Source organism: Erinaceus europaeus, chromosome 8, assembly GCF_950295315.1.
Source record: "Erinaceus europaeus chromosome 8, mEriEur2.1, whole genome shotgun sequence".
NCBI classification, from domain to species: Eukaryota; Metazoa; Chordata; class Mammalia; order Eulipotyphla; family Erinaceidae; genus Erinaceus; species Erinaceus europaeus.
In genome coordinates, this window is record NC_080169.1 from 17,194,632 (window position 1) to 17,209,134 (window position 14,503).

Sequence of the window (14,503 nt, forward strand, 5' to 3'; positions counted from 1 at the left end):
GGCTTGGAGTTAGGAGTACATGAGAAAGTAAGAACACAGATGTTAGTATTTAATCTTGGAAAGTGGGTTTAAGAGGAGATGATTTTGCTGGAAAATGGTGAGTTGAAGGAAAGACTGAGGACTACCAAACACATGCAGTTACGAGATTGCGACAGAAACTTAGGTGCAACATGAGAAAGAACTTCATAAGACTGTGGAAATAAGAATCTAAGAGAGAAACTCGGTTTGAGAGGATGATGAAAGGCAAACAAACATTCCATGTGAACTGTGCTAAAATAAGTTTGGGGGTTCAAAAGAATGGTTGGTGTCACTAATGAAAATAGAACAGAGTTAATCAGAGTCAGTAATAAATTACTGTGTGTGTGTGTGTGTGTGTGTGTGTGTGTGTGTGTGTGTGTGTGTGTGTGTGTGTGTTAGCGAACATGTTTGATCCATCTCCCAGGCCAACATTTTTTTATTTCAGAAAGAGACTACATTATTTCTCTACCTTCTGAGAGAACTTGCCCCAATGTCATGGTGCTTCTGTGTAGTGCCAAGGCTCAAACCCAGGGTTTCATACATAATAAGGCATATACTGTACTAGGTGAGCTATCTCCTGGTCCATGAAAGACTTTTTTCTTTTTGCATTTGAACAGTAGTGTAACCAAGAGTTGCTGTTCTGCAGGCTACTGGCCAGCTTGCAACAGTGCTGATGGACAGATGGACATAGGGCTGAAAGTCAGTATCTTAACATTTGTACTTGGTGAAATAACCAAGAAGCTGAGAGTGTGCTTCATTGAAGAGTTGGGCAAAACAGAGGTCTAGAAAAGTGGTGTGATTTGGTCAGGATCTCACAGGAGCTACTTGCAAAACCCCTGAAGTAGACTTGATGTTGTTGAAGGTATAAGAGTCAGCAGAGGAAAGCGTTGAAGAGTGGGAGTAAGAATATTTTTAGACAACATCTTTTAAATGTTTAGCAGCAATCATTACAGTAACCTTTGTAGCATAGGGAAGAAGGAATGGAGCAACTAGAGGGAAATGGTAGCTTGAACCCAGAGCAGTAGAGAGAAAGTAGATATCTGATGAAATGGGAACAACCTTAACTCTGTCATTAGGGTGATTATGAAGTGATTCACTATCCAATTTTCCCATACTGTAGGCCACTATTATACAAAACTTAACTATAGGAGTCCATCATAGTCTAAGTGCCATGGTATAGAAATACAATACAGAGTAGGGCAAGAAAATAGCTCATCTACCAGCTATACACTTGACTATGCACAAGGACCTAGATTCAAGTTCCTGGCACCTCATGGAAGTATTGTATATGTTAGTTGTTGTAATAACGCTCTTTTTTATTATTTCTTTTATCTCCTGTATTTTTCTGTCTTAAAATGGAGAGAGAGAGAGGGAGAGGGAAAAAGAGGGGGGGGGGAGGGAGAAAGTGACCATCAGCAACAGTGGAGCTACTGTGCAAGCACCAAGCTCCAGTAATAGCCTTGGTGGCAAAAAATCAGTAGAAAGGAAGGAGGAGGAGAACATAGTTTGCTACTAACAGCAGGATCACACAGGAGCATAGTCCTGTATGCCTCCCCCACCCCAATTCATACAGTGTGATTATTGAAATTATTTCCTAAATTCACCGTTTGAAGAAAATAAAATCTGTCATATAACTATCAGATATGCCTCTTTTTCCAACATATTTAAGAAAATATCTTTATAGGGAGTCGGGTGGTAGTGCAGCAGGTTAAGCCACGTGGCATGAAGCACAAGGACCGATGTAAGGATCTCTGTTGGAGCCCCCAGCTCCCCACCTGCAGGGGAGTCGCTTCACAGGTAGTGAAGCAGGTCTGCAGGTGTCTTATCTTTCTCTCCGCATTTCTGTCTTCCCCACCTCTCTCTGTTTCTCTCTGCCCTGTCCAACGATGATGACATCAATAACAACAACATCTACAACAAGAAAAAAAAAAAAGAAAATATCTTTATAATATTTCTTCTTTCCCCATACCAGTCACCTGAAGAAATTGATAAGGAGAAGATTCCTGACTCAGAGAGGAAAATGGACCCTGCTGAGGAGGATACAAATGTTTATACTGAGAAGCACTCAGACAATCTGTTTAAACGAACAGAAGTCCTGGCAGGTGAGTGGCTGAGAAGGGGTCAAGTGGGAGAGTCTGGAAATAGTTCTTTGTGTGATATGCCACCTTGCTACTGACAACACTCTTGGGGACCTTTCTCATTTCAGAGAGGCAAGATGTTAGGTACACGTCATCTCTGTTCACTAGTATCCTCTGCTTATCCTTGCTTCAGCCACTTAGAGTGAGGAGGAGCTAGAAGATGATAATTAACGTCTTGATTGGTCCAGAATAACTTGTCTTGGGAGGCGGGGAAATGGAAACATAAAAGTCTTGCTTCAAGTCACCCTGGATTTCAAAATAAATTGAAGAGAAGGAAAGGATACTTCTAAGGAGAGCAGTTTACACAAAAATGGTGGTGGCATGGAGGGTCTTCTTTCTAATTGTCATTCCTCTGATAAAAGTACTAACCTTGAGGGGGCCGGGTGGTAGCACAGCAGGTTAAGCTCTCATGGCATAAAGCATTAAGGACCGGTGTAAGGATCCCAATTTAAGCCCGTGGCTCCCCACCTGCAGGGGGGTTGCTTCACAAGCAGTGAGACAGGTCTGCAGGTGTCTATCTTTCTCTCCTTCTCTCTGTCTTCCCCTCCTCTTTCCATTTCTCTCTGTCCTATATAACAACAATAGGAATAAAAACAATAATGATAACAACGGTAACAAAAGGGAAAACAAATAGCCTCCAGGAGCAGTGGATTTGTAGTACACACACACAAAGTACTAACCTTGAATTTTTCTTACTTATTTGCTTATTTGTCATTTTTTAAGTTTATTTTTTGGGTGAGAAAGAGAGAGAGACTTCAGAGGACCCCTAAGCTCTAGCATATGGTGGTGCCCAGATCAAACCTGTGCCTGCTAGGGCTTTAGAAAATGAAAGTCCTGTTTTATATATATATAATTAGCACTGAATTAACTCCCATAACATTGGAATTCGAAAGAGAAGTTTGCAGTTATCTAATCCGACTTAATCCTTGAAAGGACAGTCCCACATTTAAGATTGGAAAAGAAATTTGCATGCTTTTTTTCATACTGACTTTTTAAAAAGTGTTAAGTCAATTATATCAAGTTGTATGTTGCCATTCAAAAAGCAGTTCAAAGACTAGACCAGCAAATGTGATTCCTGAAAAGACTATAAAGCATTTGAAAGTATGAAATTAGTTGAGATCATAACCAGTTGTTTTATTTTGTTTTGCTTTGTTTTGTTTTTGAGGCTTTGGGGAATATTATAAATGCTAGTCAAAGGAAGTATTGTACCCTTTTGAGAAAGGACAGATTTTTCTTGAGGAAGGACAGATTTGTTGTATTCCCTAGCTACTTCAATGAATTCAGGTTTTTTTGTGTTGTTTTCTTTAACGGTGGGGTTGGGGGTGAGGATATTCACAGTAAACCTTTTATAAACCTATGGGGCTTGAGAAAGCTAATTACTTTATACCTAGAATCTCTTCTAAAGCTAATCTTTCCTTTGGTATGTTTCAGCTGTCATTGCTGGTGGAGTTATCGGCTTCCTTTTTGCAATTTTCCTTATCCTGTTGTTGGTGTACCGCATGAGAAAGAAGGACGAAGGAAGCTATGACCTTGGAGAACGCAAACCGTCTAGTGCTGCTTATCAGAAGGCACCTACTAAGGAGTTTTATGCGTGAAACTCCCCACTTAGTGTCTCTATTTATGAGATCACTGAACTTAAAAAAAAAACAAATAAATAAAGCTTTGCATAGAATAATGAAGATCTTTGTTTTTTTAATTTTTTCCATGTGTTTTTCTCATTAAAGGACTGTTCTGGCCCTTTAATGATAAAATCCCATTATATTTAAAACTTTCCATGTATTTCTTTAGAACAACCTAAAATGAAAACATGACATCTGCAATGTTCTGTGAATAGCAGTGGCAAAATATTATGTTATGAAAACCCTTAATGTTCATGGAATTGGTTTAAGTCTTTATGTGCAAATATAATTGTTTTTTTATATATATATGACGGGTTGAAGTTAAAAGCCGTTTAATTGTGCTAGCATGTCTCAGATTGACCTTACCAAGTTGGTCTTAACTTTGTTAATTTATCTGTTCCCCACTTCTCCGCTGCTGTCCCTTCTTGTCCTCTTAAAAAAAACTAAACAAAACTCTATGCCTTTTGTAGTTGTTACGGTGCAATTTGTCTTGGAATAATTCAGATAATGGTAATTTAGTGTATATGTGGTTTTACAATATGTAAACATTAACTCCACTTTGTATAAATTTTTAAGTGTCAGACTATCCATTTTACACTTGCTTTGTTTTTCATTACCTGTAGCTGCAGGCAGATTTGCAACAGCAAATTAATGTGTAAAGTCAGATTATTACCACAAAACTGTTTAGTCATATCTATCTAATCAGATCTTCTTTTGGGAGGATTTGATGTGAGCTATTGACAAGCCTCAGCAAACCCAAAGATGCTAACAGTATTTTGAGAAGTTGCTGCAGATTCCTTTGGCCACTGTAATTGTTAATTTCTTGCAATTTGAAGGTGTGAGTAAGGGTTTAAGGGGGGGGGGATCAGTTTTTGTTCTTAAAAATGCATTTAAGTTGGAAACGTCTTTTTAAGCCTTTGAAGTGCCTATGATTCTATGTAACTCGTTGCAGACAGGTGTTAATGAGTATATATAACAGTTTAAAAAAAAAGTTGGTATTTTATAAGCACAGACAATTCTAATGGTAACTTTTGTAGTCTTACAAATAGACATAAATTGTAAGTTGGGAATATAAAAACTACTGAATAAATAATGTGGCCTAATATTGAAAATGTTACTGTTATAAATTTTGTACATTTTTGATCAAATGTACATCTCCCCTCTGCTAACAGCCATCTGCTCAGGATGACTTGGGTTTGATTCTGAGGGTTACTGGATGTCTGTAAATCAAAACCAAAGAGCTTATCGATGAGGTTGCCCATGGCCAGGTTTACTTCTGAACTGGCCAGAGGAAATCTGAATGTATCATCCTGTGTGTGTTTGGATATATTATAAATATTGGAAGGCTGCCAGAGAATTGTGAAATTTGCAACCTTTATAGCTGATGGCAATATTGAGAATGGATTTCTGGTTTTGTTTAGGACCATAAATCCCAAAGAACTGAAGGGGCTTTCCTGATGTCTGTATGGAAAGTCCAGTTCTGTAGATTAACTTGTCTTTGAAGCTGTGTTCCAAATCTCTTCTGAAGCTTAACCGAAAACATCATCAATAGAATAATATAGTTCACAGTCTAAAAAAGGAGGGAGAGGCAGAAAAGCTCTGTGCTTTAAAGTAAGGGCCTCATTGCTTTGAATTGCAATTATTGAAAAGGGATGGAAGTATGAGGGGGCTATACCTGAGTACCCTCCTAACTGAATATTTCCTTTTTTTAAAAAAATTATTATTATAAGTTTTGTTTTATAAGGTGAGCCACCGAATTAGGAAGATGCCAGCAAAGACAGCAACCTTTCCAACATATGTCATTTACTTTCAATAAAGTATGGACACTTCATTTGCAGAAAACTCCCTGGAGTTGCCACTGAACTCATTAAAAAGAAAATTTTAAGAACACTTGGGGCAGTGTTTACTAAAAATTCATAATGGCCTTAATGTTTAAACTCCTGTCCCATCATTTGCAGAATCAATACACTCTGCAGTGACTAGAAGAAAGTGATAATACTTTCCTTCAGCTGCACAATGTCCTCAGTCACAGAGGCTAAGAATGTAGTGGGATACCTCTAACTGTGCAAAGCAGAGTGAAATTCAGTTCACAGAATAACAACTGGTTGGAATATTTGTGTCAGGAAAAGAACATTTCTGGCAAATATTTTGTCACTGCTGTAAAGCAAAATATTTGTTAAAGTGCCAAAATAAAGTCTGTCATGCTGAAAGTAAAAAAAAAAAAAATCATTGTATAAACTGACATCTAGTTTTCTTCCACTGTATATATCTTTGTTTTTTTTTTTTCAAGATGCAGTAAATAGTATTATGAAAAAAGTGATAGTAATGATTACTGATTTCAGGAAATTTTGGTGGAATATAAATATTGAAACCAACATGAAATTTTCCTCTTTTACTTAGACACATGTAAATGGTTTCTTTTATGTTTATATGGCCTTGTGTTTGAGAGATGTGCAATATTCAAACTGTTCTGAGCACATTGGGGGCACGGTGGTGCAGTGAGTGACTTCTTTTTTTTAAAAAAAAATTTCAGCAGCAATATTTGAAGTTAGGACTAGAACCTAGTTTATAAGGATGAGTTTTGGTTGAATAAAATTGCAGACATTGTTATCTATTAAAGCTTTGAGTTGATCATTTTAGATCATATGTTTAATGAGTTGGTGTTTTTGGTAATGCTGTTTTTTTTGAGGGTTGTATTTGCAAATTAGACAACAGTTATTTCTGTACAGGGGCTAAGAGACACAACTAAAATAATTTTAAAAAATTATCTTTCTCTGATTATACTAGAGAATGGAAATATCCCTGAGACAGTTCCTTCAAGTGCAGTAAGAACTTCACTTTTATTAAAACTTTTTTTTTATTAGTGATCTTAGAGTGATTTGCAAATTGATAAGATAAAAGGGGTATGCTTATATCAAACCAACCACCAGATTTCTGTGCTCCCTACCCACCCCCCAAAGATAATCACCATAGTTCTCCCAAGTCTTAGAGATAATTTGTCTTTTTTCTTTTCTTTTTTTTGGCAAGTTTTTGTATTTCTGTTCTCTATATTTCACACTAGTGAAACCAGCTAATGACCTTAAGCAGCACAATCTCTTAACTGGAAATTCTAAATCCTCAACTTTTAGTAGACTAGTTAACGCCCAAAGAGGAGCTTGACAATTAAAATCAATAAAGCCCTAGGGGGGATAAGCTGAGTAGTTTGAGAATGAGATTTATCTGGCATAGAAGATGTTGAAGCAGATGGAACAATAACTGTTCATTTAGTGGCAAAAACTATTCCAATGAAGTTTGCCCCACTCTTGTCTCCTCGAACTGGGTATTTTCACTCATCTTTTGTGGCTCTAAGACTTTATTCCTTTTGGTTTTTCTGCGAAATATGGTCTTTATCGGGGCTTTTCATAACCAACAAGTCTTGACAACATGGAGCATCTCACTTTCTTAGAAATTTGCTGCAGTGACAACCTCCAGAAGACAGAGTAAAGCTCTGAGTTGTCTGTGGTTCAGGTGGGCTGAGCACAAGATGCAGATGGCATAATGATTATACAAAAGGCCAGGTTTCATCACCACCATCAGACCCCAGAATTGAGCAGTACGTGAGGGGGGGTGGGAAATGCATTCATTGGAGTTTTGGCAAAGCAGTCTTTAGGGCCAGTGATGAGAGTACAGGATTAGTGTAAAAAGCTTGTAGATGAGACTCCCCGGTTTCCATCCCTGCCACCTCCAGCAGCCAGAACTAAGTGATGTTCTACTCTAACATCAAATGCTCTAACATACGTGTAAAGCTCCAGAAATTTGATTAATAGATAATTGCATACTGACTATGCACAGGACTCTGTTTTAGTGAGGAACTAGGCAGATGAAGAGCCTGTCTGCAGTTTGGTGGAGTTTATCAGCAGATTTGAATTCCCACAATGGCCATTATACAGGGTGATGCAAGTAATTAAAGACAGTATCTCAAAGAAGTTAGCTTGGTTGTATAACTTAATTCAGCAGCTTAAAATAGCAGAATTTCAGGGGCCGGGTGGTGGCACACCTGGCTGAGCGCACATGTTACAGTGCTCAAGGACCCAGGTTCCAACCCCCGATCCCCACCTACAGGGAGAAAGCTTTACAAGTGGTGAAGCAGGGCTGCAGGTGTCTCTCTCTCTCTTTCCCTCTTTGTCTCCCCCTCCCTCTTGATTTCTGGCTACCTCTGTTCAATAAACAAAGATGATAATAAAAAAAAAACTAGGGAGTCAGGTGGTAGCGCAGCAGGCTGGTTAAGCACACATGGCGCAAAGCGCAAGGACTGGTGGAAGGATCCCGTTTCGGCTCCCCACCTGCAGGGGAGTCGCTTCACAGGCAGTGAAGCAGATCTGCAGGTATCTTTCTCTCCCCCTCTCTGTCTTCCCCTCCTCACTCCATTTCTCTCTGTCCTATCCAACAATGATGACATCAACAACAATAATAACTACAACAATAAAAATAATGAGAGCAACAAAAAGGAAATAAATTTAAAAAAAAATTTTAATAGCAGAATTGCTTCTTGCTCATCCTCATGCCCATAGCAGAATTCTGCTCTGAATAATTTCAATCTCCATGTATGCGAGGGAGTAGCCATCATCTGACACACTACCAGTCATAGTAGAAAGAAAAGAGTAGTAAAGCACACAGTGGCTTACAAGAGTTCCACCCCACAGGGACACATTTTACTTCCACACTTCATTCACTAAAGCAGACTAGTCACGCCTAACTTTGGGGTGCAGAGAAGTGCTGTCTGACTTTGTTTGTGTCTCTAAGGAGAGAAGTGGCCTATCTGTGATAATCCCTAATGACTAGAGCCAGTTAAGAAAGGCCTCTCAGATGATTAGACCAGAATGATGTCAGTCAGTTGTACTAAGACCAGGACAAGCATGCCAGTCTGAAAAACCCTAAAGAGAGAAGGAGCTTGGCACAGTGGAGAGACAGTGATATGGTTAGGGGTGGAGCAGCACAAGAGTTGCAAGAGGAGGGCTGAGAAGCAGTTGCCTCCTAACTGGTCTTGCTTTCTCCATTTTTGTTCTCTTATGTTTGTGTCTTAGGGAAGCTAGGATGATCTCTTTATGAGCTAAGTTATTTTGTGTCACTCCCTTCAGTGGCTTTTTAACACTGAAATAGAATCCCTGCTTCTTTTAATCTTAACATCTTCAAGAACTGATCTTAAGACAACAAAGAGACACAGTGTGGGCAGTATGGTCAGAAGGTTGTCATTCCTTTAGGGAGAAAGATGGTGACGTTGCTTAAGGCAGCAATAGGTATGACGGACCACTGACAAGGAGGAGGGGAGGAAGCCAAAACTGATTGGCCTGAGATCAATCAAGGACCTGAGTTCAAGCCCAATTCTCCTCCCCCACCCCATATGCAGTCTCCACTTGTGGGGAGGGAAGCTTCACAGGTGGTGAAGCAGGGCTGTAGGTGTCTCTCTGTCTCTCTCCTCTGTCTTCCCCTTCCTCTCAATTTCTGGCTGTCTCTATCAAATAAATAAAGATAATAGATATTCAAGTAGAGATACTCAAGAATCTGGAATCCAGAGAAGAATTATGAGTTGGAGATAATAGCTTAGAAGTGATGCCTGTTAGACTGGGTGGTGACACAGCTAGTAGAACATACACAATACCATGCTCATAGACCTGAGTTCAAGCCCCTGGTCCTAACCTGCATTACAAGTGGTGGAGAAGTACTGCAGATTTCTCTCACTCCCTCTATCCTTCCTTCCCTCCCATTTTCTTCCTATCTCTAAAGAGGAGGGGAGGCCAGGAATGGTAGATTTATGACTGGCACCAAGATCCAGTGATAACTCTGGTGAACAAAAAACCAAAAGTGATGTCTGTCATTTACTCTTTGCACTCTGACTTCTTTCCAGCACTTTTCTACTCTCATCAGGAAGGAAGTTGAAGAGGGAAGAACGGTTACCCAATAGAAGGCATTCCCTAAGCTTTCTTGCCTACTGGTTCCTGAAGAGAGCTTTGACTAAGGGTGGTAAAGGAAGAGAAAAACCAGAATCCATTCATTCCCCTCTCTTGACTTTGTTATTGTCTCTAGCATTAATGAATTTCTTTGAGGGTCCAAATTCCTGACTGGGTCGTGGTGCACCTGGTTGAGCGCACATGTTACAATGCTCAAAAACCCAGGTTCCCGCCAGGTCCCCATCTGCAGAGGGAAAGCTTTGCTAGTGGTGAAGCAGTGCTGCAGGTTCTCTCTCTCTCTCTCTCTCTCTCTCTCTCTCTCTCTCCCTCTGACTCCAGGGTTATCAATGGGACTCGGTGCCAACACTATGAATCCACTGATCCTGGTGGGCATTTTTTTCTGTTTTATTGGGTAGAACAGAGGGGGGAGTAAGAGATAGAGAAGGAGAGAGAGAGAAAGACAGCTGCAGACATGTTTTATTTATTTATTTATTTATTTATATTTAAGAAAGGAGACATTAACAAAACCATAGAATGAAAGGGGTCCAATTCCACACAATTCCTATAACCAGATCTCCACATCCCACCGCCTCCCCTGATAGCCTTCCCATTCTCTATCTCTCTGGGAGTATGGATCCAGGGTTGTTGTGGGTTGCAGAGGGTGGAAGGTCTGGCTTCTGTAATTGCTTCCCGGCTGATCATGGGCGTTGACAGGTCCATCCATACTCCCAGTCTGCTGCAGACATGTTTGACTGCTTATAAAACATTCTACCTGCAGGTGGGGATCAGGGGCTCAAACCCAGATCCTCCTGTGGGTCCTTGCACTTCATACTATGTGCACTTAACTGGGTGCCTAGCCCCATCTCTCTTTCCCTCTCCATCGCTCCCTCTACTTCCCCCTACCCTCTAGATTTCTGACTGCTGCTGTCGAATAAATAAAAATAATCAAAAAAGGGAGTCGGGCTGTGGCGCATAGGGTTAAATGCACGTAGAGCAAAGTGCAAGGGCCCGCGGAAGGATCCCGTTTGAGACCCCGACTCCCCACCTGCAGGGGAGTCACTTCACAGGCAGTGAAGCAGGTCTTCAGGTATCTGTCTTTCTCTCCCCCTCTGTCTTCCCCTCCTCTCTCCATTTCTCTCTGTCCTATCCAACAACAACAACATCAATAACCACAACAATGTTAAACAACAAAGGCAACAAAAGGGATAAATAAATAAGTAAATAATCAAAAAATAAAATAATAAATGATGGTCCAAATTTGCACCCGGTTAATCAACCTCCAAGCCTAAAGTCCTACATTCCACTTTCCCTGTGTTCTCTCTAGTCCTAGAGAGAATCGCTGTTGCTGTTCTTGCTGCTATTCTTCGGGTTACTACACCCTCCCTGGGTTACCTTTACAGCTTTATAAGTCAACAGCTTTCTAATCAAGTCCCTGGATTAAGTTCACTGTATGTGTTACTCAGCATTAATTCTATTTTCTTTCCATCCCTGGATTAAGTTCACTGTATGTGTTACTCAGCATTAATTCTATTTTCTTTCCTGGTCCCCTAACTGATAAAATAGGGGTTAGCCACATACAGATGATATTAGAAGTCATGGAACTAGATGAAATCACCCAGAGAAGTAAATGCCCAGAGAAGGACCCTGGGTCTGCCTTGTAAGCACAGTCCAGCTATCTTCGTAAATGAGTCTCCACTAGATTCACTCTCACCTTTGGTCTCAAGACTAGATTTTCATTTGGGCAGATGTTTAGCAGGGAATCTGTTCTTTCCTTGAAAGAGGAGAAGACTCTCCAAAATGCATCGGTAGAAGTACATTCTTTTTTTGCCTCCAGAGTTATCGTTGGGGCTCAGTGCCTGCACCACGAATCCACTACTCCTGGAGGTCATTTTTTCCCATTTTTGTTGCCCTTGTTATTATTATTGTTATTGTTTTTATTGCTGTTGTTGGATAGGACAGAAAGAAATCAAGAGAGAAGGGGAAGGCAGAGGGGCAGAGAAAGATAGACACTTGCAGATCTGCTTCACCGCCTACGAAGCGACTCCCCTTCAGGTTGGGGGGGCGGCTTGAACTGGGTTCCTTAAGCTGGTCCTTGCACTTCACACCATGTGCGCTTAACCCTCTGCGCTACCGCCTGGCCCCCTAGAAGTACATTTTTTTTTCTTTTTCTTTATTTCTTTATTTCCTTTTGTTGCCCTTGTAGTTTTATTGTTGTAGTTTTCATTGCTGTTGTTGTTGTTGGATAGGACATTTCAGAGAGAGGGGGCAAGAAAGACAGACACCTTCATATCTGCTTCACCACTTGTGAAGTGATTCCCCTACAGGTGGGGAGCCAGGGGCTTGAACCAGGATCGTTATGCTGGTCCTTGTGCTTAGCGCCACGTGCGCTTAACCTGCTGCGGTACCATCTGACTCCCAGGAAGTACATTCTCGAACAAATAATTCTTTCTTTCTTCCTTTCTTCCTTTCTTCCTTCCTTTCTTTCTTTCTTTCTTTCTTTCTTTCTTTCTTTCTTTCTTTCTTTCTCTCCTTCCATCTTTCTTTTTTTTTTTATTTAAGAAAAGATTAGTGAACAAAAGCATAAGGTAGGAGGGGTACAACTCCACACAATTCCCACCACCCAATCCCCATAACCCACCCCCTCCCATGGTAGCTTTCCCATTCTCTAGCCCTCTGGGAGCATGGACCCAGGGTCGTTGAGGGTTGCAGAAGGTAGAAGGTCTGGCTTCTGTAATTGCTTCCCCGCTGAACATGGGCGTTGACTGGTCGGTCCATACCCCCAGTCTGCCTCTCTCTTTCCCTAGTAGGGTGTGTCTCTGGGGAAGCTGAGCTCCAGGACACATTGGTGGGGTCTTCAAGCCAGGGAAGCCTAGCCAGCATCCTGGTGGCATCTGGAACCTGGTGATTGAAAAGAGAGTTAACATATGAAGCCAAACAATTTGTTGAGCAATCATGGATCCCAAGCTTGGAATAGTGGAGAGGAAGTGTTAGGGAGGTACTCACTGCAAACTCTAGTGTAATCCTGTTTTCAGGTATATATTTTGCAGTAGTTTATGGATACGTGTGCACATAAGCTCTCTCTCACAGAAACTGGTGTATATCTAGGTTATGGGACTTTGTTAGAAAGTGAACTACCTGAGATGAAATTAGAGTGTACTATTAAAGGAAAGGTCTCACCCGAGTAATGAAGCTGAAGGATTGTCATTCCACACGTGAAGTCTCTGGATACAGTCTGAGGTGAAGCATGTTGAGGTGGCAATCGTTGCTTTGGTTAGGGTGTTATCAGCAGATGCAATATTATTTGGTTTGGATTGGGAAATGCATACGGGAAAGTGGGCCCTATCCAAGGGTTCCAGGACTGGGGGAAGTAGGGGCTCTATAGTGAAGATGTGAGGTTCCTGCTGTCTTAGGGTTCAAAAAGACAATCAATGTTTAATATTATCATCACATTATTTGTTAATTGGGTTAACTTTGAAAAGTCCCTTTGTTATGGTTTGCTGGACAGTACCCAGTATCTTGTATATAGCTGTGCTATTGGAAGCTTCTAATCTACTTGGTCTAGGCTTTTGAGAGAGTGCGCATATCAAATACACAGCCTATATATTAAAAAGATTCAGTTTGTCTTTTGAGAAACTTTGAGACATACAATTGATTTCCCCCTCTCATATTAATTAACTACTGATTTATATGTCTACATTTTGCTAGGAGTGTACATAAACACCATTCCCACCACCAAAGGACTGTGACCCATCCCTCCCGCCCACTCCCACCCCCCACTGGCCCAGGAAGCTACATGTCTACCCCTCACCACTGGGTTTTTACTTTGGTGCCCTACTTACAATTTGATCAGGTCCTGCTTTTAGTTTCCCTTTCAGGTCTTCTAAGTCAGCTTCTGTTGATGAGTGGGATCATCCCATACTCATCTTTATCTTTCTGACTTAGTTCACTTAACATAATTCCTTCTAGCTCTGTCCAAGATGGGTCAGAGAAGGTGGGTTCATTGTTCTTGATAGCTGCATAGTATTCCATTGTGTATATATACCACAGCTTTCTCAGCCACTCATCTGGTGTTGGGCACCTGGGTTGCTTCCAGGTTTTAGCTATTATGAATTGTGCTGCTATGAACATAGGAATACACACCTCTTTTTGGTTGGGTGTTATGGAGTCCTTGTGGTATAACCCCAGGAGAGGAATTATTGGGTCATATGGAAGGTCCATGTCTAGCCTTCTGAGAGTTTTCCAGACTGCTCTCCACAGAGGCTGTACCAATTTACATTCCCACCAGCAATGTAAAAGGGTTCCTCTGTCCCCACAACCTCTCCAGCATTTGTTGCTGCTTCCATCTTTCTTTCTTTCTTCCTTTCTCTCTTTCTTTCTTTCTTTCTTTCTTTCTTTCTTTCTTTCTTTCTTTCTTTCTTTCTTTCTTTTTTACCTCCAGGGCTATTGCTGGGGCTCGGTGCCCGCACTACGAATCCACTGCTCCTGGAGGCCATTTTTTCCTTTTGTTGCCTTTGTTGTCTATCGTTGTTGTTAACATTATTGTTGTCATTGTTGTTGGATAGGACAGAGAAATTGAGAGAGGAGGGGAGACAGAGAGGGGGAGTATAAGATAGACACCTTCAGACCTGCTTCACCATCTGTGAAACGACTCCCCTGCAGGTGGGGAGCTGAGGGCTCGAACCCCGGTCCTTACACCGGTCCTTACGCCAGTCCTTGCGCTTTGCGCCATGTGCGCTGAACCCGCTGCGCTACCACCTGATCCCTTAAAGTGTCTGTTTCTAAGAAGCCATTACTAGCATTC

The 14,503-nt window shown here is 41.1% G+C and overlaps 1 protein-coding gene across 1 annotated transcript in view; it reads left to right on the plus strand.

The window, feature by feature from the left end:
• The window catches only part of SDC2 (syndecan 2), a 127,714-nt gene extending 123,879 nt beyond the window's left edge, over nt 1-3,835 (plus strand). Inside the window, exons 4-5 of the mRNA XM_007532241.3 lie at nt 1,991-2,120; nt 3,588-3,835. Of these exons, the coding sequence (XP_007532303.1) occupies nt 1,991-2,120; nt 3,588-3,751 (294 nt within the window). The 3' untranslated portion in view covers nt 3,752-3,835. The remainder of the gene's footprint in view (nt 1-1,990; nt 2,121-3,587) is intronic.
• Nucleotides 3,836-14,503: the final 10,668 nt, after the last annotated feature.